This window comes from Herpailurus yagouaroundi, unplaced genomic scaffold (genome assembly GCF_014898765.1).
Source record: "Herpailurus yagouaroundi ecotype Mexico unplaced genomic scaffold, PumYag 166, whole genome shotgun sequence".
Classification (NCBI taxonomy): domain Eukaryota; kingdom Metazoa; phylum Chordata; class Mammalia; order Carnivora; family Felidae; genus Herpailurus; species Herpailurus yagouaroundi.
In genome coordinates this window covers 25864447-25891192 of record NW_024412407.1, presented here as the reverse complement: position 1 = coordinate 25891192, position 26746 = coordinate 25864447, and the positions used below count along the sequence as shown (strand labels likewise).

General features: G+C 39.0%; 1 protein-coding gene and 1 long non-coding RNA gene across 27 annotated transcripts in view; one reads left to right on the top strand and one right to left on the bottom strand.

The window, feature by feature from the left end:
* C2CD5 (C2 calcium dependent domain containing 5) overlaps positions 1–19790 on the bottom strand; it is a 103107-nt gene extending 83317 nt beyond the window's left edge. For all 23 annotated transcript variants that reach the window (XM_040488667.1, XM_040488671.1, XM_040488669.1 and 20 more), the window contains exons 1-3: positions 19674–19790; positions 19400–19519; positions 4312–4398 (exon numbers count right to left, since the gene is read on the bottom strand). In XM_040488667.1, the coding sequence (XP_040344601.1) occupies positions 4312–4398; positions 19400–19489 (177 nt within the window). In that variant the 5' untranslated portion in view covers positions 19490–19519; positions 19674–19790. The remainder of the gene's footprint in view (positions 1–4311; positions 4399–19399; positions 19520–19673) is intronic.
* The window catches only part of LOC121038817 (uncharacterized), a 66262-nt gene continuing 59185 nt past the window's right edge, over positions 19670–26746 (top strand). For all 4 annotated transcript variants that reach the window (XR_005794523.1, XR_005794522.1, XR_005794520.1 and 1 more), the window contains exon 1: positions 19670–19782. This is a non-coding gene — a long non-coding RNA (uncharacterized LOC121038817). The remainder of the gene's footprint in view (positions 19783–26746) is intronic.

Here is a 26746-nt window from a genome sequence, read left to right as displayed (position 1 = left end):
GATTCTGTGTCTCCCTCTCTCTCTGCCCCTCCCCCGTTCATGCTCTGTCTCTCTCTGTCCCAAAAATAAATAAACGTTGAAAAAAAAAATTAAAAAAAAAATAAAATAAAATAAAACAGCAAGGGGAAAAAATGTGTATATATATGTATATGTATATATACATGTGTATATATATGTATATGTATATGTGTATGTATATGTATATATACATGTACATGTATATACGTATATATATGAAAGAAAACAGAAAGGGAATCAAAATGCTCCATGACAAAAAAATCAGTACAAAAGAACAAAGTTGGATTCACACGTTCTGATTTGAAAATTCACTACAAAGATACAGGAATCATAAAAGTATGGTAATAGCACAAGGATATATAAAACAATGGAACAGAATTGAGAGTCCAGAAATTAACTCATATGTCTGTGTCCAACTGACTTTTGACAAAGGTACCAAAACCATTCTATGGGAAAAGAACAGTCTCTTCAACAAATGGTACTGAAACAACTAGATTTCCACATGCAAAAGAATGAAGCTGAACTCTCACTTCACACTATTATAAAATTTAATTCAAAATTAATCAATGACCTAACAGATAAAATAACAGATAACAGATAAAAAAATAACAGATAAAATAACAGATAAAACAGATAAATAATAACAGATTATTATAATAGATAAAATAATAAAATCTTAGGAAAACACATGGCAGTAAATCTTCATAACCCCAAATTTGGCAACAGACTGATTTGAGACCGAAAGTGTGAGCAACAAAAGAAAAAGATAAATTGTACTGCAAAATTAAAAACATTTCTGCATCAAAGGAAACTACCAAAAAACAAATGAAAAGACAACCTACTGAATGCAGGAAAATAATTGCAAATCATAGATCTGATAAGAGTTTAATATTCAGAATATAAAAAACTTTTATGGGGCGCCTGGGTGGCTCAGTTGGTTGAGCGACCAACCTCAGCTCAGGTCATGATCTCACGGTTTGTGGGTTCAAGCCCTGCGTTGGGCTCTGTCCTGACAGCTCACAGCCTTGAGCCTGCTTCAGATTCTGTGTCTCCCTTTCTCTCTACCCCTCCCCCACTCAAGCTCTGTCTCAGAAATAAATAAACGTTAAAAAAATTTTTTTTAATTAAAAAAATAAAAATAACAAGAACTTTTGCAAGTTAACGACAAAAAGATAAACCATCCAACTTAAAAATGAGTAAAGGAGTAAGGCACCTTCGTGGCCCAGTGGGTTAAGCATCCAACTTTTGTTCAAGTCATGATCTCACAGTTCGTGAGTTCAAGCCTCGCATCGGGGGGCTTAAAAATTTTTTTAATATTTATTTATTTTTGAGAGAGAGTGTAAATAGGGCAGGAGCAGAGAGAGAGGGAGACTCAGAATCTGAAGTAGGCTCCAGGCCCTGAGCTGTCAGCACAGAGCCCATTACGGGGCTCAAATTCATGAGCGGAAAGATCATGAGCTGCGCCAAAGTTGGATGCTTTAGCCAACTGAGCCACTCAGGCAGCCCCCCAAAAATTTTTTTTTAGTTGAGCAAGGAACTTGAACAGTTTTCCAGAGAAGACACACAAATAGCCAATAAACACATGAAGAGAGACTCACCATTACTAGTCATTTCAAAATGCAAGTCAAAACCAATGACCTGCAACATCACATCTACATTTTTCGTATTAAGCTAGTCACCAACTCCTGTGAAGTCTACCTCCTTAATGTCATCTCTAAATATCTTCTCTGGGGAGTTAAAACATCAGGTGGTAGTTCCAAGTACAAGAAACTCAAATGGTCCTTAATCCTAAGAAATCATGTCACCTCATTCATGAGGAAAATGGATATGAATTTTACACTGCAAATGTCACTTCACACCTACTAGGATGGCTATGATTAAAAAAAAAGGGCGGGGGGGGCGCCTGGGTGGCTCAGTCAGTTAAGCCTCCGACTTCGGCTCAGGTCATGATCTCACAGTTTGTGAGTTCGAGCCCTGCATCAGGCTCTGTGCTGACAGCTCGGAGCCTGGAGCCTGCTTCGGATTCTATGTGTCCCTCTCGCTGCCACTCCCCGACTTGTGCTCTATCTCTGTCTCTCAAAAATAAATAAATGTTAAAAAAAATAATAATAACAGAAAAAAACAGGGACACCTTTTAAGTCAATTAAGTATCCAATTCTTCATTTCAGCTCAGGTCATGATCTCACAATTCACGGGATTAAGCCTGCATCAAGCTCTACAGCACAGAACCTGCTTGGGATTCTCTCTCTCCCTCTCTCTGCCCTTTTCCTGCTCATACTCACTCTCTCTCTCTCTCTCTCTCTCTTTCAAAATACATAAACATTAAATAAATAAATAAATAAATAAATAAATAAATAAATAAATAAATAGTTGGTCTTTTAAATTTAAAAAAAAAAAAATAACAAAGCTTGACAAAGTTGTGGAAAACCTGGAACTCTCATTCATGCTGTTGGGAATGTAAAATGGTGCAGCCGCTAGGGAAAAGTCTGGCAATTCCTCAAAATGCTAAATATATAATTTATCATATGACCCAGCAATTCCACTTCTAGGCATATAACCAGAAGAACTGAAAACAGGGACTCAAACAGACACTTGTACACTAATGTTTATTGCAGTATTATCCACAGTAGCCAAAAAATGAAAACAATCTGAGTATCCATCAACAGATAAATGGATAAACAGTGACAAACACATGCACAGAGGAATATTATTCAGCCATAAAACATAAAGAAATTCTAATACATGACACAACATGGATAGACCTTGAAAACATTATGCTAAGTGAAAGCCAGACACAAATATTGTATGATTCCACTTCTATCTAATACAGGCAAATTCGAAGAGACAGAAAGTAGGTTAGATGTTATCAGAGTCTAGGAGAAGAGGGAATGGGGGTTATTGCTGAATGAATTTTTTTTTTTTAATTTTTAACATTTATTTATTTTTGAGACAGAGAGAGACAGATGAGCCAGGGAGGAACAGAGAGAGAGGGAAACACAGAATCGGAAGCTGGCTCCAGGCTCTGAGCTGTCAGCACTGAGCCAATCCGTGAGATCATGACCTAAGGCCAAGTCAGATGCTTAACTGACTGAGCCACCCAGGTGCCCCTGAATGAGTAATTTCTGTTTGGAGTGATGAAAAGTTTTATTTATTTATTTTTTTTCAACATTTGTTTATTTTTGGGACAGAGAGAGACAGAGCATGAACGGGGGAGGGGCAGAGAGAGAGGGAGACACAGAATCGGAAACAGGCTCCAGGCTCTGAGCCATCAGCCCAGAGCCTGACGCGGGGCTCGAACTCACGGACCGCGAGATCGTGACCTTGCTGAAGTCGGATGCTCAACCGACTGCGCCACCCAGGCGCCCCATGGAGTGATGAAAAATTTTATAATAGTGATGTTTAGACAACACTGTGAAGATAATTAATGCTATTAAATGATACTTAATAATGGTTAAAATGGCAACATTTATATATACTTTTTATTACAACTTTTAAAAAATTTAATCTGTATACTGTTCTTTTTTTTAATTTTTTTTTTAATGTTCATTCTTTTTTTTTTTTTTTTAATTTTTTAATGTTTATTTATTTTTGAGAGAGAGAGAGACAGAGCATGAGCGGGGTAGGAGCAGAGAGAGAGAGGGAGACACAGAATCAGAAGCAGGCTCCAGGCTCTATGCTGTCAGCACAGAGCCTGATGCGGGGCTTGAACTCACAAACTGTGAGATCATGACCTGAGCCAAGGCTGGACGCTCAGCGACTGAGCCACCCAGGTGCCCCTGTATACTGTTCTTAAGTGATTTTTGGTAACTGTTAAAATTACAGTAACAATAATATAATACTTCTGAGGGATTCTATTTTTTAAATGTTTTTATATTCATACACTATATTTTCTTAACATTATTTTTTAAAAACGCAATATTCTTAGCAAAAAAAAAAAAAAAAATTTTATGGTGTAGGAAAACTACTATACCTGAAATAAAAAGTACTCCTATATTCCTAAGGGAAAAGGGTCACCTCTCACCTCCAAAAAAATATACTCAAAAATGCTGACATTTAAAAACTTACCTCAAGGAGCTTCAGTCAGTTAAGCGTCAGACTGTATTTCAGCTCAGGTCACGATTTCCCAGTTAGTGGAATCAAGCCCCACATTGGGCTCTGCACTGTCAGCAAAGCCCACTTGGGATTCTCTTTCTCCTTCCCCCATCTCTGCCACTTCTCTGCACACACATAAGCTCACTCTCTCTCAAAATAAATAATCTTAAAAAAAATAAAAATAAAATAATTAAAACTTACCTCAAATTTAAACCATTCTGAGTTCCACTGAGGGTTGAGGGACTTGAGATACACATCTGTTTTAAAGGTGGTATTACCAAATTTTACCTAAAAACAAATAAATGATCAAATATAAATATCAAAAAATGTGAATAAAAGTAAATTTTAACATCAGGCAAGCAATGGGGAGGGGGGGGGGGGGGATGAACCATGAAGGAGGAAAAAAGGCAACTATCCCCTGAAATAAAAGAGAAGAAAGCACAGATAGGTCCAGTAAGTTCATAGGCTATACCTGAAATAAGAAATTACTCACTCTTCGACTAGCTCTACACAGAAATTAAAACCAGACCATTTTGTTAATATGAAGGAAGGAGTCAATATAGCCTTCAGGAATAAAAGTTCAGACAAAAGAGGAGTCTTAATGGCAGAGGACCAGCAAGAATAAAATCAGAAGGTAAAAAAGCCAACTGACCATCCTCTCACCATCTCAGCATGAGAATCCAGAACTATAGCACATTATTGTGAGAACTTAGAAATAGCCTTGTGAGGGTCTGGGTGGCTCAGTCAGTTGAGCGTCCAACTCTTGATTTCAGCTCAGCTCATAATTTCACAATTTGTGGGTTCGAGCCCTGCATCAGCCTCCATGTTTAAAGTGCAGAGCCTGCTTGGGATTCTCTTTCTCCTCTCTCTGCTCCTCCCCTGCTCACTGGCACCCACCCTCTCTCAAAATAAACTTAAAACATATATATGTATATGCCTTGTATTTTCCAACTTCCCCGTTTTGTTATTTTTTTAAGCCCTTATAAGTGTGCACACATAATGATCAGCAGCAAACCATTATCATTAACGGTTTTATCTTCAGGAACAATGTAAGGGATTGGATGGGGAGACTATCTTATTTCACAGCCAGTCTTGGCATACACTACATCACAAAGATCCAAGGGGCACCTCGGTGGCTCAGTCAAACGTCTGACTCGATTTCAGCTCAGGTCATGATCTCACAGTTCATGATGAGATTGAGCCCTGCATCATAAAGCCCACTTGGGATTCTCTCTCCCCTTCTCTATCTAACCTTCCCACACTCGAGCATGCTCTCTCTCTCTCAAAATAAACTTTAAATCACAAAGATCCAAAATAAGAAAGGAATGAAGAATGCAAAAAGCAAACTAAATCCCTGGGGCTTGCTTCAGACAAAGAATGGAGATTATGAAATCTGACTGAACCCGAGAAGTCGTCCAGAAGCTTCAAAGCAAAACATCTAGGGAACTACTATTTCCTAGATGGTCTTGCCTTTCCTAAATTTGATCTCTGCTCCATTAGTTTTTACCATTATCTTTCCTAACCTCTAAGTTCACTAAAGCTTATCCCCTTTAAGACAATACCCAGGACATAGTTTTGCATACTGTAGATTCTTAGTAAATGCTAGTTCAAGCAAATAATCTATGAAACCTCCTTTCTTTTTTGCAAGAAATCTCCATTGGTTTTATAATATTTGCTTTTGTTGTTCTATCAGTTCAGGAAATTTTCTAAAAGCAAAAAAAAAAAAAAAATTATCTTCTGTATACTTTTTCTAGGTGTTTTATCATTTAATTTGAATTATTAGGCACAATACCAAGTACTAAATATGTACTTAGGCAGCATAGTTAGAGGGTAGAAAAGGTTTAAGAAATTCAGTAAAAATAAGAACTTTTTGCATGGCAAAGTATATAAAAGGGACGCCTGGGTAGCTCAGTCAGTTAAGCATCCAACTTCAGCTTGGGTCATGACCTCAAGGCTCCTGAGTTCAAGATCCGCGTTGGGCTCTGTGCTGACAGCTCAGAGCCTGGAGCCGGCTTCAGTTTCTGTGTCTCCCTCTCTCTCTCTGCCCCTCCCCCACTTGCACTCTGTGTGTGTCTCTCTCTCTCTAAAATAAACATTAGAAAAAAATTTTTTTAAAAATATAAGAAAATCAAAAATAGGGGTGCCTGGCTGGATCAGTCAGTGGAGCATAGGACTCTTACTATACTTTTGATCTTAACCGAAAGGCCGAGAAGCGATGGGGAGCAAGCAACTCTTGATCGCAGGGCTGTGAGTTCAACCCCTCATTGGGTGTAGAGATTACTTAAAAACAAAATCTTTTTTACATAAAGAAAGTCAAAGATAAACAAAACACTGAGACAAAGTATTTGCTAAATATGTACCAAACAGCTACTTTCCTCAATTTTTAATGAGCTCTTATAAGCAGTATGAAAAAGATCAACAACCCAACAAAAAAATGGGCAAAGGACATGAACAGACAATTCAAAGAAACAGAAATACAGATGGTTTTTATTTATCTATTTAATATAGATGTTTTTAAAGTACAGTTAATCCTTGAACAACATGGGTTTGAACAGCACGCATCCACTTTATAGGCAGATTTTTTCAGTAAATATACTTGAGAACTTTTTGGAGATTTGTGACAAATTGAAAAAACTCATAAACAAAATGAATAGCAAAAAAACCCCCTAGAAATAGCAAATAAACTAAGAAACAGTTATGTCAGGAATGCATAAGATATATGTAAGTACTAGTCTATTTTATCACTTACTACCATAAAATACACACTAACTATAAAAAGTTAAAACTGATCAAAACATGCAAAAAAAAAAAGACATAAGAGCATACACAATGCCATTTGCAGTTGAGAGAAATGTAAAGATGCAGTGTTAAATCATAACTGCATAAAATGAATTGTAGCACACACTGTGGTACTAGAATAATTTCATATCACTTCCTATTGCCACTGCCATGAGCCCGTGTTTTGAGTATCCACTTAAAACACTGTACCATGCTACCTATCTCCATGTGAGCAGTTCGTCTCTCCAGTAAATTGCATACTGCAGCACAAAGTAACCTCTTGCAGTTCTTGAGTATTTTTCATTGTGTTTAGTGTAATACTGTAATCCTTGAATAACATCATGGGACCCATACAAAGTGCCACTAGGTTGCTTGAAGTGCTTCCAGGAATCAAAGAAAAGTCATGACATTAACAAGAAAAAGCTGAATTGCTTGATATGTACTACAGATCGAGTTTTACAGCTACAGTTGCCTGCTGCTTCAAGATAAACGAATCCAGCATAAGGACCACTGTAAATAGAGAAAATTTGTGAAGACACCGCTGCAGCTATGCCAACAGGTGCAAAAACCTTGCACTTTTTGAAAAATACCTTTTTATTTCATATTGAAAATGCAGCTTTTACATGGGTGTAGGATACACTACACTCTAATATGATTCAAGAAAAAAGTGAAGTCATTATATGACAACCTAAAGCAAAAGGAAGATGAAAGATCTAAAGCAGGATAATTTAATGCCAGCAAAGGATAGTATCATGATTTTAGAAAGAGGACTGGCTTACAACACGTCAAGATAACAGGAGAAATAGCTGCCACCGACCAAAACACAGCAGACAAGTTCCCAGATGCCACTGAAAAAAGCACTGAAAAGAAACCTGCCTGAACAGGTTTTTGATGCAGACACAAGCGCCTTATTCTCGTGGGGGGAAAAAATCCCAAAAAGGGTATTTATTAGTAAGGAAGAGAAGCAAGCTCTGGGGTTTGAGGCAGGAAGGGATAGGCTAACTCTACTCTTGTGCAAATGCAGTCAAGTTTATGATCAGGACTGCCCTTATCTATAAAGCTGCTAATCCCCAAGCCTTGAAAGGAAAAGACAGACACGAGCTGCCAGTCTTTTGGTTATATAACAAGGTCTGGACAACAAGAATCCTTTTTCTGGATTGATTCCATTGATCCTGAAGTCAGGAAATACCTTGCTACTAAGGGACTGTCTTTTAAAGTTCTTTTGATATTGGACAATGTCTCTGGTCACCCAGAACCCCATGAGTTCAACACCAAGGGCATCAAAGTGATTTACTTGCCCCCAAATACAACATTTCTATAATCAGCCTCTAGATCAGGGGGGTCATAAGGACCTTTAAAGCTCATTACACATGGTGTTCTTTGGAAAGGATTGTCAACACTATGGAAGAGAATTCCACGAGAACATCATGAAAAGTCCGTAAGGATTATACCACTGAAATGCCATCATTATTATAGAAAGAGCCATGAAAGCCATCAAGCCTGAAACAATAAACTCCTGCTGTAAAAAAATGTGTCCAGATGTTGTACGTGACTTCACAGGACTTACAACAGAGCCAATCAAGGGAATCACGGAGGGGAGCCTGGCTAGCTTAGTCAGTAGAACATGTGACTCTTCATCTTAAGGTTTTGAGTTCAAGCCCCACAATGGGCATGGAGACTACTTGAAAAAAACGACTTTTTTTAAAAGGGGGGAATCATGGAAAAGACTGTGGATATAGTGGGGCGCCTGGGTGGCTCAGTCAGTTGAGTGTTCGGTTCGGCTCAGGTCATGATCACGCAGTCTGTGAGTTCGAGCCCAGTGTCGGGCTCTGTGCTAACAGCTCAGAGCCTGGAGCCTGCTTCAGATTCTGTGTCTCCCTCTCTCTCTGCTCCTCCCCCACTCATGTTCTAGCGCATGCGCACACTCTCTGTCAAAAATAAATAAACATTAAAAAATTTTTTAAAGTAATAATAAAAAGATTGTGGATATAGCAAAAAGGGTGAAGGGTGAAGAGTTTCAAGGTATGGATCTTAGAGAAATTTAAAAGCTAATGAACACCACACCAGAAGAATTAACAGAAGACAACTTGATGGAGATGAGGGCTTCCAAACCAGTGCCAGATGAGAAAAAAGATGTAAAAGAAGCAGTGCCAGAAAATAAATTGATATTAAACAACCTGGCAGAAGGGATCTGATTATTCAAGACTGCTATTGACTTCTCTTACAACATAGACCTTTCTAGGATACTAGCACCGAAACTAACACAAACAGTGGTACTGTACAGAAATACTTTTCGAAAAATGAAAAAGCAAAAATGTTAGAAACTGCAAATTACCATGTGTATCCCTTTCCTGTCTCCCCTTCCAGCTCTTCCACCTGTTCCATTTCTGCCACCTGAGAGCAAGACCATCCCCTCCTCTTCCTCTACATATTCAACATGAAAGCAATGAGGATGAAGACCTGACAATCCACTTCCACTTAATAATCATGCTGTACAATTAATAAGCGTATCTGTTGTGTGAGTGTCTTCATGTGAAATCTAATAACTATACAGTAAGAACCATATAAGGCATTTCTGTGCCATCATCAGATGCCTAAGTAGTCATTGTGTACTAGACTTGTATAGAAGCGGTTAGCCTATACTTATATAGATACAGGTGAGCAACAGTTAATACAAAATTAATCACATTATTTTTCTTACTGTTTTATAACTTTGCTTTCAAAGAATTATATACCACACTGTGCCTCTCTCATTATTGGAAAAACTGTGTATCAGCCTATCATCACGGGGTTTTTTTTTAGCTACATTTCTAATACAGCATTATTACATTTCTAAAACTGCAATACTGTGTATCATAAAAATTTTTCAATAAAAATTTTTTTATAACAATTCATTTGTTAATGTATAAGCAAGGCTCCTGTGAAGCAATCCTATCAATTACACTAGGCTACCATAAAGCAATCATACTGCTGCTTCTTTGTTACCAATGTATAAATCATTATACTTCTAAATGAAGAAGAATTTCTTTTTCACAGTATCTTTCCATTTTTGATGTCTAGTGTTAGTAATATGTGGAACATCTACTGTGTTTTGTATCATTTAAGACAATATTGATGTAGTTATAGATGATTCACCTTGTGAACATACAGTGTAAACTTACAGTACCTATAACACAGAACAGTACTATAAATATATTTTCTCTGCCTTATGATTTTTTTATTTATTCTGAGAGACAGAAAGAGAGGGAAAGAGAGCACACACATGGGAGAGGGGCAGAGAGGGAGAGAGAGAATCCCCAAGCAGGCTCTACACTGTCGGCAAGGAACCTGACGTGAGGCTTGGTCTCACGGTTTGTGAGATTTCTTCAGCCAAAATCAAGAGCCGACACAAGTCCACTGCTTAACCCACTGATCCATCCAGGTGCCCCAATGATTTTCTCAGTAACACTTTCTTTTCTCTAGCTTATCTTAGTGTAAGAATATTGTGTATAATACATTTCACATACAAAATCTGTGAACCAACTTTATGTTATCAGTAAGCCTTCCAGTCAACAGCAGGCCATTTGTAGTTCATTTTGGGGGGAGTCAAAAGTTACATGTGGATTTTCAACTGTGCTGGGTTGGGAGAGGGATGTCAACTGCCCCTAAGAGGCCCCACCCGGTTCAAGGGTCAACCATACATCAAAAGATGATCAACCACATTCATACTATAAGAAATGCAAACTAGGCGCGCCCAGGTGGCTCAGTCAGTTAAGAGTCTGACTTTGGCTCAGGTCATGACCTCACAGGTCATGAGTTCGAGCCCCGCATCAGGCTCTGTGCTGACAGCTCAGAGCCTGGAGCCTGCTTCAGATTCTGTGTCTCCCTCTCTCTCTGTCCCATCCCCACTCATGCTCTGTCTCTCTCTGTCTTAAAAATAAATAAAACAGGGGCGCCTGGGTGGCGCAGTCGGTTAAGCGTCCGACTTCAGCCAGGTCACGATCTCGCGGTCCGTGAGTTCGAGCCCCGCGTCGGGCTCTGGGCTGATGGCTCAGAGCCTGGAGCCTGTTTCCAATTCTGTGTCTCCCTCTCTCTCTGCCCCTCCCCCGTTCATGCTCTGTCTCTCTCTGTCCCAAAAATAAATAAATGTTGAAAAAATAAATAAATAAAATAAAAAAATAAATAAAAAATAAAAAATTTTTAAAAAATAAATAAATAAATAAAACATTAAAAAAAATTTTTTAAGAAATGCAAACTAAACCAACATTTTTACTTATCACATTGGCAAAAAATTTGAAAACAGTGTTGATGAGGTGTTCTAATACTTTGTTGGTGGGAATATAAATTAAAACAATCTCTAAGGACTGTAGTTTGACAATGTATCAAAATGTTTAATGCCTATACCCTTTAACTTTATATAGAAGTGCACAATGACATATACAGGCAGCATCATGGTAGCCTAAGACTGGAAATAACCTAGATATCTACCAATTTGGAACTGGTTAAATGAAGTATGGTAAAGACACACAGTCCAAATGCTAATTAGAAGAATGAAGCAGTTCTCTGCACTGGTACAGAACAATAACCAAAATAGATCTTTCTTCAATGGAACAGCATGTATAGCATTCTTTGGGGGAAAAAATGCCAAAATGTTATAAGTCATGTAATATATGCCTACATACTGCACAGGTTATTTGAGAATGTACAACAAATGGTAACAATGGACCCTAGAAAAAACAGAACAGGTTGGTTAAAAGAAACACAGTATGAGAGGTTGACTCATTTTGTACCTTCTGATTCTGAACCATGCACATACACTTCCTATTTGTAAAATGTATTATTTTAAAATTCAAAAACATAAAAATTCAAATCATATTATATTTTCAAATATATTCAAATCATATTATATTCAAATCATATTTATTTTGATTAAAATTATAAAATTCTGGATCCACTTCCAGGAATTTATCCTAAAGAAACATTTTCACATGAGTCTCCTTCCTAAAAAAAAAAAAAAAAAAAAAAAAAAAAAAAAAAAAAAAAAAAAAAAACAAACTAAAAAATCTAGTCATTCAATAGGAAAATTGAGTAAATCACATGTATCCCCATTAAAGAATGGAATTGATTTTATGCACTGTCATGTGGAAACGTCAATGACACAATAACTGAAAAACAACAAGTTATAAAATATATAAAGCATTATTACAGTCGTTTTTTAAAATGTGATAAAACTTTTTTTTTTGAAAGGAAGGAGGGGGAGTAAACAAACACATGCCAAAGAATTGACAGCAATCATCTCTGAAGAGAGGACTGACATGGTAGGAAATACAGTACAGCATACAGCATAGTAAGTACAAAGGAAGGGGTGTTCAAGTTTTACTTCTGAATTATTTCAATCTTTTGTAATGGAAGCTATTCATGTATTACTTCAATAACTTATTTTAAATCATAAACAGTAAAGAATGAAACTTAATGGGGATGGGGAACCCTGAGAAGAACAGAAATTACTGTTCAGTTACAAATTTCATTACATTTTAATATTCAAAATATCAAGGAAATACTTATTGCTTAAATTACCCAGTAACTGCTTAATTTGAAGTAAAATGTGGTTAGGATTATAAAACTATTCAAAACCTTTCAAAAGCCAAATGTACTTAACGGTTTGGATTCAACTGCCAAAACTACCATATCATTCTTTACGTTATGAATTCAGAGCCCCCTTCAGGTTTGTCCCACTATACTGTACTGTTACATTGTGCCTTTCATTGTTTTTTTTGGTCAACTGCCCATTCTAGATACAGTAAAGATCTGATAGCTCCAAACTGCATTAAACAAACATTTTAGAAAAAGGAAAAGGCTAAAGTGTGTATTTTTGCCAAATTGTGATGATTCCCCTTCTACTAAAGAATCATAGTTCATTTGGTCTTATTCAATTCGAAGGAGATTTTATCACCCAGCAATTAAACGAATGCCTTACAACTTTATTAAAGAACCTCAGGGATTTTAATGAGATTCCCTAGTAAAGTAAAAGCATTCTCTTTCCCCACTCATTAGCTAAATTACCTTGAGAAAGTTATTTAACCTGTTATTTAAGGCTGTTTCCTCTTCTGAAAGGGGGGTTGTTGTAGTACATGAAAAAAATGCATGTAGAGACCTAGCAAAATGTCTGGTATGTCATCAAACATTAATTTCTTTTCCTCTCTCTGTTCACTCACAGGCTCCTGGGTAAACACAAAATGACAATATACCTTGCTGAACAGTTTGTAACATGCACATTAATACCAGCATAAACTTCCATTAATACTTCTTTTATACAGAACTTCTACTTCATTTATCCTGAAAATTCCTGCAAGAATAAACATCTTTAAATACTACTTGGTCTTCACTAGCTTCCTAAATTTCTCACATCATATGTAGTAGAAATTCCCTCAACCAATGCAATCCAGACCTGCATTTGATCAGTTAATCAAATACTACGGTTAAATCAAGGAATCATTAAAAATGATACAAACTGTAAACATTTTAAGATAAAACATACAAATAAATATTCATTCCTCTATCTTTGAATGTAAGGCTAAGGCCTCTTATTTGAGTAAGGGTCCACTGTTAAGAGTTCTGCATCATCTTTTTTGCATAAGCCACACCCATAATGTACCATCTGTGATTTCCAGTTTAGGTTTTTTTTATGATGGTAGAACTTAAAATTGCTTGTAAAAATATATGAACACAGAATCCTAGATTTTTTACAATCTTTTCTTCATCTAATTCAAGAGTAATGTTTAGTGACTGTATCCATATGTCTTTACATAACATTATCAACTTCATTTTCACACTTATTTCACCAATTTACATAAGGTTTAAATACATTACAATAACAAATAGAGTTGGCATAAAACAGGTTTGGGGAAAAAAACAAAACTGCCTTTTGGTAAAGTATTATTAGCCAACTGATGGGAGAAGTACGCACACAGGCACACTGGAGAATAATCTAGCAATGTGGGTATTCAAAAATATGCTTATGGATGGGGCACCTGGGTGGCTCAGTTGGTTAAGCATCTGAATCTTGATTTCAGCCTCAGGTCATAATCCCAGGGTCCTGAGATTGAGCCCCCTCAGGTGGAGCCTGAGCATGGAGCCTGCTTAGGATCTCAGGATTTTCTCCCTCCCTTTCTCTCTCCCTCCCTCTGTGCCTTTCCCCTGCTCATGCTCTGTCCCTAAAATAAAAAAAGAAAAAAGAATAGGCTTATGGAAGAAATGCAGAACACTGGGGACTGTGATGAGTGAATTAATGCAAATTTGTTAACAGAGCTTCTACTGTACAAACTTCCACCCCGTAGTTTTCAGACCATTCAATAATCTGCATCTCCCTACCTAGCAAATTTTATTCCCCACAAGAATCCTCCCTTCAATTACATATGCTCTATCCCTCTCCTTTTGCTTTTACCAAGTTTATCCTATTCATCTGAAAAATGTCCTTTTTTCCTCTCTGCCTATAGAAATTTGACCATCCTTCAAGTCCAGCACAAAGACTTCTCATGACCAGCTCAGGCACCATTATCTCCCTCTCTTATGAGCTTATACAGCACTTACAGTCTACATCACACAATTTATCCCTTTATTATACAGTAATCCTTCATTATCCCCTTTTTCCTGCATTAATCTTTCCCTTTCTGCTGGATTTTTCCTGTTACCACACAAATATGTTCTAATATCTTCTAACTTAAGTACTGAAAGCCACATACTCCCCAAATAACACACCATTTCTCCTCTCTTCACAGCTGTATTTCTTTAAATAATTGTCCATTCTTGCCACACCTCTTCCTCACCTCCCTTGTACCCCTTGTTAGCCCTCTTTAACTCATTACAATATGGGCTTCCTTCACATTCCTCTTGTTGGCATCAGTAACAACCTCCATATTGTCCAATACAGTGATTTCTCTGTCCTCTTTACTTGACCCCCTCAGTGCCATTTAAATGGTTGAGGGCTTCCTTTTTCCAGAAACTTCCCCTCTTGCCTTTTCAGACATTACTTTCCTGATTTTTCTCTCCCCCAACTGGCTGATAATTTCCGTTTTCTTCCCCTGGTCCCCCTCCTCTAATAGACATTTAATATCAAGTTTTTTCAAGGATCCATTCTTCTCTCTCCCCTCATTCAGAGGTTTAAAAAAAGGGACAGAACCAACTCCTAAGGGAATTTTAGAAATTTCTATGGGTGTTTTTGTGGGGAACAATAGTAATATTTAGGAGGAAGGACCAGAGAAGGTAGGTGTCCTGCAATGTAAGAAATAGTCCCCTACAATGAAGACTTGCCTCATGATTTCTTTTTTTTTTTTTTCAACGTTTATTTATTTTTGCGACAGAGAGAGACAGAGCATGAACGGGGGAGGGGCAGAGAGAGAGGGAGACACAGAATTGGAAACAGGCTCCAGGCTCTGAGCCATCAGCCCAGAGCCTGACGCGGGGCTCGAACTCCCGGACCGCGAGATCGTGACCTGGCTGAAGTCGGACGCTTAACCGACTGCGCCACCCAGGCGCCCCATTGCCTCATGATTTTCAAATGTCCTACCAGACAGTCACAAAGGATTAAAAACCCATCTCATTCTACAGATAAAAGTACTGTAATGGAGTTTTCATATACATAATTGTCAAGAAATAGAACCAACGTGTAAATTAAGAGAAAATTCTGCTTTTTCCCATGAGTTGACTACTTTGAAAAATCAGATAGCAATGAAGGCCATCTGAGATGTCAAAACTGCACAACTGTCTCACTCTCTACGGAGTCAGATTCATATGATTTTTATACAAAGTGAGGCACTCCCTCTCTTGTATCCTTGCTTTATTTTCTCCATATTCTCTCTATTTAACAGAGTTTATCTTTTCTTTAATGATCTTCTTTATGAATTCCCTCCTCTCACTAAAATGTGAGTTCCATGATTAAAGAAATTTTTGTCTAATCCACTGCTATTATCCCCAGCACACTGTATTATACTCAGTACAGTGATGGGTATATACAAAGGCTTAATAAACATTCATGTTCTCAATCTGATTACTTTGCATCTTCTACTATGTTCATGAACAAGTACTTCCATATTGAAATACAAATTTTAAAAAGTCTCTTATCATACTATACTTAGAGCAATATATTGATTTTTAATTGTAAGGATTGTTTACATCAGCTATAAATATCATGCCAGCGTAGTAAAGAGTGGATTTCAAAACACCTGCTATATAAAGTGGGTACTGGGTCTCACGGAATTGAAAAGCACTGGCCTGTATGAGCTCATTTCTAACTCACACCTCTCTTTTAAACACCACACTCACAAATCTAACTTCCTCACTGACAACTCCAATTAAAGTTCTTAAAGACATCTGAAACTTAACACACCTCGACGGAAACTGACTCTTCATCTACTCAATCAATCTCTAGCAATCCCATGGAGTCTCAGAAAATTACCCCAAAATTCCAGAAAACTAAGAGTCATCTTTTAGTTTCCCTTTCCCTGGTCCCCTACTCCAGTCGACCAATAAATCCTCTAGAATCCCTCTTCACGGTGTATCTGGAATCCATCCACTTCTCTCTATTACCAAACCAACATTTTGGCCCCCATCTTCTCTTTTTTGAACTATTATAGAATCTCGTAATTAGCTATTTGCTTCCGAATAGCTTTCTCTTTTCAGTTCTTTCTCTTTTCAGTTCATACTCCAGGTAGCAAAAAAGAGTACTCATCTCAACAACCGCTTACTACAGAATTTGGAATAAAATCCATACTCCCAATCACGGCCTCTAAGATCCTGAACGATTGGCTCCTTGACTAACTCTACAACTTTATCTTACACCATTTTCTCCTTTACTCACTATATGCCAGTCATACACATCTCCCTTCACTTCCTAATACACTCCCTAAGCAGCTGGCTCCTTCTCATCCAGCAGGTCTTCTGATGGACACTTCCTCAGAGGTCTCCCCCAATTACCCAATCTAAAACAGATGTTCCCTGTTATTCTCTATTGCTTTCATATAACTCATCACAGTTACATATTTAATCATTTCTTTGCTTTTTAATGTCTGTCTCTTCCACCAAAATATAAACTCCATAAAAGCAGGAACGAAGTCTATTTTGTTCACTATTACGTACGCATCAGCTACAACAGTGACTAGCACTGGACCTGGCAAATAGCACTTAATAAGTATTTGCTGGAAGAAGGAATTAATAAGTCACCCTTAAATACAACCCCTCCCTTACCAGCAAAACCATTGATTCTCAAGGCATTATTTTACCTAGGAAATGTCCCTTAAGTCTTTCTCCTCTAGTTGGTTCCCATAGCCATTCTCAACATGCACGTACTGCCTGGATAATTTTACCACCTTCTTAACTGATCTCCCTGCCTCAACTCTCACCTGTCTAGTTCATCAATAACATTATCATACAAGTCATCCTATAAACAACCTAATACAAACATCACCTTATTTCATTTCTGCTTAAAAAGTTCTCTTTGCGGGGTGCCTGGTGGCTTAGTCAGTTAAGCCACCAACTTCAGCTCAGGTCATGATCTCACAGTTCATGAGTTCGAGCCCCGCATCGGGCTCTGTGCCGACAGCTCAGAGCCTGGAGCCTGCTTCGGATTCTGTGTCTTCCTCTCTCTCCGCCTCTCCCCTACTCACACTCTGTCTCTCTCTCTCTCTCTCTCAAAAATAAATAAACATTTTAAAAAAAGTTCTCTTTGCCTACCCCTGCTTATAAAGGAAAATTATTCAGTACAGAAAACAAGATTTGGCACCAACCTGCCTTTCCAGGCTCATCCCCCACAACCTCCACTACTCACATATTCCCTTTTGCTCCCAGACACATCCTAAACTAAGATAGTTCCCTGAACATACCATGTATCCCATCCTGTGCCTTTGACGTTCCTTCTGTCTGGTAACATCCTGAGTATCCTTCAAGGTTCAGCTCAAATGTCATTTTCTTAGTAAGACTTCCTAAACTTTCAGAGACAGAATGAAGTTTCCATATTCGACAACACTCATCACCTTGTCCAGAGAGGCAATGTTAGCACAGTGGTTAAGAGAACAGACCACAAGGCTATTTACATGGTTAAGAAATCTTAGGCAAATTATTTACTGTTCCTAGGCGTTACCTTAACTGTAATATGGGATAATAATATAATAGCAGGACTGTTGTAATAAGAATTAAAAAGTGCTTAACAAAAACCTGGCAATAATGAGACTCAACAAATGTTAGCTATTAGTTATTAACCTCAACTATATGGGTCAGTCTCTGAGCTACCTAAAAGCAAAGACTATGCTTTGGTAATCTGTGAATCTCCATTACCTAACAGCTGACCCAAGAACACACACAACATGTTTTCTCAAATGAAAATGAAGTTGGGATTAAGAATAACTATAGCAATGTTTGGGAGGAAAAACTGCAATTATTAAGTCAGAAAACCTTTAGGGAACATCAAGAATATTTTATACTGAGGGGTGCCTGGGTGGCTCTCAGCCGGGTTAAGCATCGACTTTGGCTTAGGTCATGATCCCACGCTGGTTGGTATGAGCCTTGGGTGGGGCTCTGTGCTGACAGCTTGGAGCCTGGAGCCTGCTTCAGATTGTGTCTCCCTCTCTCTCTGCCCCTCCCCCATTCACGCTCGCGCTCTCTCTCTCAAAAATAAAAAAGTAAACATTAAAAAAAAATTTTTTAAAGAAGAGAATATTTTAGATTGATATGAAATCAGGTTGTATATTATCCTGTAGCTATCAACTCTAAGCATTAATAGCCCAAATAATTATTATTCTAATGCTCTGGCTCATCATGTCAACTTTCACAATTTTTACTTGGCTTCTTTCAGACTTTGGGTTATTACCTTCCGGGCCCTAGGCCTGTGCTAATTTGCATGAGCTTTAAACTAATCATCTGACTTAAAAAGCAATTTTGCAATTTAAATCCATGGCACTTAATTGGCTTCCTACCTCAAGGCACTAAATTACCCTAAAACAGCTCATCAGACCTACCAGTCTATACAAGAGCAGAAAGCTTTCCAGCTGTGTTTTAACTTAATACTGATGATTCAGAGAATGTTATGCTAAGGGGTGGATCGCCACGCCTTGTAGGTCTCCAAGTGCCCATAACGGACTGTATCTACATTCTTAACGTGATCTCCATCACTTCGGCGTCAGAAACCACCCTCCTAAACAGAAGAATGTACGTGTGTGTGTTTTCGGTGGCTGAGCGGCCACGCCTCGGGATCGCTTCCTGACTGGCAGGTGGCCTGTTATGAGTCCTGACATCAGGGTCACCCCAGCATGCAGAGCAGTAACTGCCTCCCCGCGCGGCGCGCCACAGACGCCTGTGAGCGCTGCACCCATCACATGGGCTGCAATCTCGTCAGTCAGCCCTCAAGGGACGGCTGGACAAGCACCGCACAAAGGACGACAGTCGAAATGAGAATGGGCTGAAGAGCTGGGGGTGAGGTGGGTAGGATCCTTCACAGGGCTTGGCACTCCCTGTGCTTTGAGGGGCAGGACCTTGCACCAACCTCCACGAAGGCATCAGTCAGGTCACTAGCTCGGTCCATCACTGGCAAATGGCGCCCGGCCACGATTTTCACCTTCAGCTTCCCAGGCATCTTTCTCGGCTTCGGCCTCTCCTTGGGCTCCTGCAGAAACAAACAAGCGAGTCTGCGCGGAGCTCCAAGCCCTGCGGGGGAGGGGCGGGAGCGCGCGGGGAGCGGCGCGCGCTGCCGGGAGCGCGCGGGGTAACTGACAGTGGAGGGCGCGCTATGGCGCGCCGCGCCGATGGTTGCCACTCACTCTCGGATGAGTAAGGGGGTTGTCCCGCGCGGGCGCTGAAGCCTCATTCCGGAGAGGCAGCCGGAGGAGTGGTCCCGGTGGATTCTTCTACCCCAGTCCCACAGTGCTGGTAAGAGAAGCAAAAGCCAGTCAGCATCCCGTGGAGCCTCTGCCACCCCTACTTGTATTTTCCTCCCCCCAAAATGGCGGCTTTCGGGGCGTGGAGGAAACATCGATCATTCGGCGCTCGGCGCACTTTGTAGGGGAGAATTTAAATTCACGGAGAGCAGATGGAGGGGGCGGGACGGACTTCGAGGAAGCCAGAGGGCAGGGAAATAGGTCGAGCCCTGCATCATCCACCGAGCCGAGGCTGCTTCCCTGAAGGCGACCTGACTGCGTCCTTCAGGGACGAAGCGCTGGTTCGGCTCCGTGACTTTACTGGTCGCCGCCTTCCCAGCTGCAACGACTTATTCTCGAAGGGTATAACGGAAGGGGTAGCGGCGGAGAGTGCTAGAGGAGCGATTGCCATCGGCCTTTACCCGTTAGTGGTTCATAAAGTCTGGTTAGCTGGTTTCTACCTGGACGGCGTGTAGTTTTTGTTTTATACGAAGGAGAGTAAGAAATTTCAGGGATATCTCGGGTAGTCAAATAAGTCTTCTTTAGCAACATTTTTTTATTCAGTCATATACACGTGTACTGGGTTGTAGATGTTACTGGTTAGGTCTTGGGGGAAAAAAACAAAACTTTGAAATCCAAAGCCACTGCTTGAAGTCTGCCCTGCATTCTTAGATCAGGTCAGTGTGCTTAATAAGCGCAGACAAGCCTAAAGATAAGACCTACTTTACTGGCAGGAGTTCAGGACCTCCTACCCTGTGAAATTTCTAGTCAACTGCGAGAAACCAACTAGATGAGATTAATTAAACATCTTGAACAAGCAACCCAATTACATATATACATAAACATGCAAAAAAGAGGCATAGTCTATAGGCTCAGACCATCAGAAAAAAATTAGGGAAATTAAGGCACACTGCACAGGATGTAACCCAAATCACTCCACACCAAATATCAAAAACAGCATTAACGGTACATGCCATATCAAATACCAAAATCACCATTAACAATTCCAGTAGAAAGATTTTACCCCTGGATTCATCAGGAATGGAAAATTCCCAAATGAAGATTTTTTTGTTTGTTTGTTTAAGCCAATATAACTTTAGCTTTGAAAACACTGAACAGGTCCGGGTGCCAGGCTGGCCCTGAGGGTGCAGCGTGTGACTATTGATCTCCGGTTGTGAGCTGGAGCCCCACATTGAATGTGGAGATTACTTAAAAATAAAATCTTAAAGGGGCGCCTGGGTGGCTCCGTAGGTTAACAGACTTCAGGTCACGATCTCGTGGTTTGGGAGTTCAAGCCCCTTGTAGGACTATGTGCTGACAGCTCAAAGCCTGGAGCCTGCTTTGGATTCTATGTGTCCCTCTCTCTTTCTGCCCCTTCCCCTCTCATGCTTTGTCTCTCTCTCTGTCAAAAATAAATAAACATTAAAAAAATTTTCTAAGGCAGCAAATCCTTCTATAGAGGGAATGTTGTTCACATTAAGTGAGAAGTTGAACTTCCAAAGGGAAAAGAAAAAGGCTCCTCAGAATAAAAATTTTAAATATTAATCACTGACTTTTTGGAGTACAGAAAACTATCCATTCAAACTATGACTAAAGGCTAAAAAGCCACAGCTCCCAGGTAGATTTCCTTAGATCCTGCTGCAGCTTTCTGTGCAATCTAACTACTCTTAAAATGCCCTTACCAAACTCTCATGGTGAGCGACAGACACTATGTGACCAGTTCATTTCGGTATGTTTTGTTTTGGTGGTAGATTTGAAATAGATTTTTTACTGAAACCAAAGTATTACCACGCTACCAATTCATTAAAAAAAAAACTAAAACCTAAAAAGAAAAAAATTAGAAAACTGAAGTTTTGCAACAATCTTAATGGAAAATAATGTTTTGTATTACAAGATGTTGTAATGTAAAAATATATTTGCAAATTACACAATTAGAGGTTAACAATCTCAGCTTCCTAATTAGTATCCTGTAAGGTACTTGTTCATACCTGTTGCCTCGGGCTTCATTAACAGGAGATTATAATTAAGCTGCTTCCTGAAGACTTTTTTTTAGTAGAATTAAGCCTGACTTCAGTTTGTTTTCTAATAATTGTACTGGTTTGTTTTAATTCATGCCGGGCACAGTGTGGACTTTTCCTGACAAATCTATCATGATCTGGTTCCTGATTAACTTTTGTAGCTTCATACTTTACCGCTCTTTTTGCATCTCAGATCCTACAATAAATAAAGTTAATATGTATTGAGTATTTGCTATGTACCTGCTACTGAATTCAGTGCTAGGGAGCTTTTAAAGCTCCCTAAAATCCTATGCAATAGGAATTATCAGCCTTCATTTTATAGGTAATGAATTTGAAGCTTTGCAATGCTTACTTGGTGACCCAAAGTCATAGAGCTGGTAATGTTGGAGGCAGGATTTATATCCAGGCAGTTTGATTCCAAGAACCCCTCTTTAAAGGCTGTGTGTAATTTCGGGGGCACCTGGGTGGCTCAATTGGTTAAGCAACTGACCCTAGATTTTGGCTCAGATCATGATCTCAAGGTTCATGAAACTGAGCCCCAAGTCTGGCTCTGCTCAGGCAAGATAAAAATTGCTTGGGATTCTCTTATCTCCCTTTCTCTGCCCCTCCCACACTCGTGCTCTCTCTCAAAGAAACACTTAATAAAATTTTAAAAAATAGAGGCTTATGTAGTTTCCTATAAACTATGCATTTTTCTCTGTCTAGAATGTCTTGCTCATAGTCATCCTTGCAAACACTTAAGAACTCGTAACTCAATTTAAGTATTACTTCTTTTTTAAAATTTATTTATTTTGAGAAAGAGAGGTGGTGAAACCAGGGTAGGGACAGAGAGAGAGGGAGAGAGAGAATCCCAAGCAGGCTTCATGCCATCAGTGCAGAGCCAAACTGAGGGGCTCCATCTCAGGAACCACGAGATCATGACCTGAGCCAAAATCAAGACAGAGATGCTTAACTGACTGAGCCACCCAGGCACCCCTAAGTGTTACTTCTAACGTCTTCCCTTATCTCCTTCTTGATAAACCTACACTCCCACTTCCACTGCTATGCTGCTACTAAATCCAATATATCTATTATTACACTGTCTATATACATAATTGTTTTTCTGTGTCTCTCCCCTATTAAACTTTTGAGTACCTAGAGGAGAAGGACTGTTTCCTGTACATCTCTCAATTCTCAGTTCCCTCCCTGTGCCTTTCATGTGATCCATAAATGCTTACAGAAGTAAATACTTGTGGAATTAAATGTTCATAATGTATACATTTATTGCTTTGCTCTCTTTTCTGGCTTCCTAAAATGTTCCTTTTAATCCTTCTCTATCCTCTCAAGGTTAAATTTCTCAAGGGTTATCTATATTTGGTGCCTTCTCCTCACTTCACAGACACTCTTAAAACAATTTCTGACTTTAGCTACCACCACTCTACCAAAACAACTTTCACCAAGGCCATCAATAACTTTTGGCTGTAAAATCCAGTGGACAGTTTTCATTTTACAGGACTCAGTAGCATTTGACACTGTTAATCATGTTCTCCTTGAAATGGTCTTCCTCTTCATATTCAGACACCATGCTTCTCTTATCTGTTCTGCCATATATATACTTATAAACGTATATTTCTGCCTTCTCAGCTTCCTCACTGTCCTTAACAAATACGAGTTTTCTTTAGGGTTTCAGTTCTTGTCCCTCTTCTAACTATAGTCTCTCCCTAGGTGGTCTCATTCATGCCCATAATTTTGATTTCTTTCTATTGAGCTGAGGATTCTAACACTTTTATCTTTAGCTCACAACTTTCTTCGAGTATCTGGACCCATATATTCAATTGCCTAGTTCCTGTTTCCATGTGGAGTATCCAAGTGACCTTAAAATCCATATCCAAAACCAGACTTATTTTCTTTACCTCTCCTACAACTGTAACAACAGCAATTACAATAACAACAACAAAACAAAAAGCCTGGTCCTCCTCTACTGTGTTACCCATCTCAGATTGCAAAACACCAGCTACCTAGTCAAGTGCTCAAGCTGAAAGTTTGAGGGTGGGTACAGATGACAACTTGAACTCTCAGGTACTTTTACTTCTCAAGCAGCAAATCAGCTGAGTAAAGGGTAAAATTGAGTTAAATTGTTAGGTAGAATCATCTTCCCATTGGTTCGCTTGTAGCTCATAAAGGAGTGTTTCATGTATGGTGGGCACAGTGGCCACAATAAGTTAAAGTTTCTCTAGATTGGAAGATTACTGAGGTGGGAACACGTTGCTTTGTATCAGTATTGGTGCATTTGGTGGGCCATGTCAACCTGGTGTAATGAAAAGGTTATAGGCCTTGACTTTCTTATTGTGCCAGCATCAGGACAAGCCCTCCTACTTGTGCCTGTACTGCAAAGCCTAAAGTTTTCCGCTTACGTCTACTTAAGGCCTTTGTGGAAAACTCTAGTCACAATTGATAATAATCTTTGACTCTTCCTCTTCTTTACCCTTGATGCCCAATTAATTTCTCAAATCCATCTACTTTCCACCATTATTTCTCACCTGGAAGACTGGAATCCCCACTTCTACTCTTGCTTTCATCTAATGCATTCACCATAAAGTAGCCCAAGTGATCTTTTAAAATCGTAAACTTTGCATTACTCTGTTTTAGAGGAATTTCTTGCCAAAGATTAGGGGATACTCCCTTATTCTTGTCAGACCCTTTTCTTTATAAGAAAGTAAAAATGTTCAGGGGTGCCTGGGTTGCTCAGTTGGTTGAGCATCAGACTGTTGATTTTGGCTCAGGTCATGATCTCACGGTTCATGGAATCGAGCCCCACCTCAGGCTGTGGATTGACAGTGCCAGAGCCTGCTTGGGATTTGGTCTCTTCCTCTCTCTCTGCCCCTCCCGCACGTGTGCTGTCTTTCTCTCTCTCTCAAAATAAATAAATACTTAAAAAATAAAAGATTAAAAAAAATTAAAATGTTCAGGGGCACCTGCATGGCTCAGTCGGTTGAGCGTCCATTTCTTGATCTTGGCTCGGGTCACGATCTCATGATTCATGAGATTGTGAGCATCGGGCTCTGTGCTGACAGCGCAGAGCCTACTTGGTATTCTCGTTCCCTCTCCTTTCTCTGTCCCTCCCTCATTCACTTGCTCTAGGCCACTCCCAAAATAAATAAATAAACATTTTAAAAAATAAATAAAATAAAATGTAAAAAGTAAAAGTGTTCTGAAATTCAAGAGAGAGACATCAAAGTGGGTTTTTATTTTTGTCTTGTTGGGTTTTTTAAAGTCAGATTATACCTTCTTCCCCTGGTGTTAATCTATCACCTAGCACCGAATTATTCCATTTCAAATGAATTGTTCAAATAAATTGTTTCATTTCAGTATCTACAAACTGAAGTAGGTCCCAATTCACCTCACTTCCCAGGACCCAAGTTATATGTCTGACCCTTAAAAGTTAACACTATACTTCCTCCTATACATACCATTTTTCCTTTCCCAATTAGATGGCACTAACAGAGTTTTTATGGTCCTATAAGCCATTATCTTCACAGAGACACTAACACTTACATTAATTAAATTAATTACATTGATATATAATTCCCTAACCCCTTGAGGTTAACTTCAAATCTTTTCCTATTCTTAGGGGAGGAGCCCAGTAATCTATACAATGTACACTGGAAAGCAAAGCTAGAGATACATATTTACTGAATTTGTCATTCAGCAAGATTCAGCTCCCAGTGTGGAGAAGCATTATTCCGTAGAAGAGTGCTGACAAGTGGAATGGTTGCTAATTACTGCAATTGATGGAAAGAACAAAAAAGTAAGCTGAGTTTATGGCTTGTGCCCTGCACAGCCTACTGTGATATGATACCTACTCGGTCTGTTCCAGATAGCTACATAAGAAATTTTTAAACCTGCTATAGGTTGTGTTGCTTCCCACAGGAGGGAGTAGTTTTACATGTTACAGGTGCTATACATGCAGACAGCAACTGCAGTTCAGATGAAGTTGAAATTTTAACAATACTTGGCAGAAACCCTATTGGAACAAGATAAGTTATATATCTTTTAATACTAAAGATGTCAAAACTTAAAAAAATAAATCAATAAAGATGTTGGGACTTCAATAATATTCCAAGTTTAAATTCAGCTACATACCCTGGGACCTTACCCACTGTTACTCCCCTTGTGTCTTGGCCACCAAGTAGATAATCTCTATAGTGCCTCCCATTTGGATAAAGAAACTGAACCATCACTTCCCCCAGCTGAGGGAGGTTTGTTTAAACATCCCCTGGTTCATATTACTCTTCATGCCTATTTACTGCTATTCAGATAAAAACCAAAATTTAAAATCTAGACTGTAAGAGTCTGTAAGATCATGTAATCTTACATGACTTTATTTTTCATGACTCTTCCACTGACCTATGCTGTCTGCATTGATCTCTTTTCAACTGCAAAAAACCCCACCATGTTCCAATTCTTAATTATTGATGCTGTGTGGAAAAAAGAAAAATTGAATGTATTCCTCACATCATAATGGTTGGAACTTCTATCACAAAGAATGAATATCCCTGATACATAAAGAGCTTCTAAAAAAGCTAAAATCCTTTTGGAAAATGGAGGAGAAATATAAACAGATGGTTTATAGATAGTTAAAGGGCCCTACAACATATTAAAGAATTCTCATAATAAGGATGCAAATTTATAACATAAGGAGTTGTTATTTCTTGCATACCAGAAAGGGCATAATCCAAAAGTTTGACAATATACTTTGTTAGAAAGGCTGTGGGGAAATAGATTCTATCATATACTGCTAGTGGGAATGCAAAATTACATAACCTATATGGAAGAGAATTTGGCAAAATTCAGCACAGTTATGTATGGATTTGTGTTTAACCCAATAATGCTACTTTTAGGAATCTACTCCAGGGGCACCTGGGTAACTCAGTTGGTTAAGCATCCAACTCTTGATTTTGGCCCAGGTCCTGATCTGGC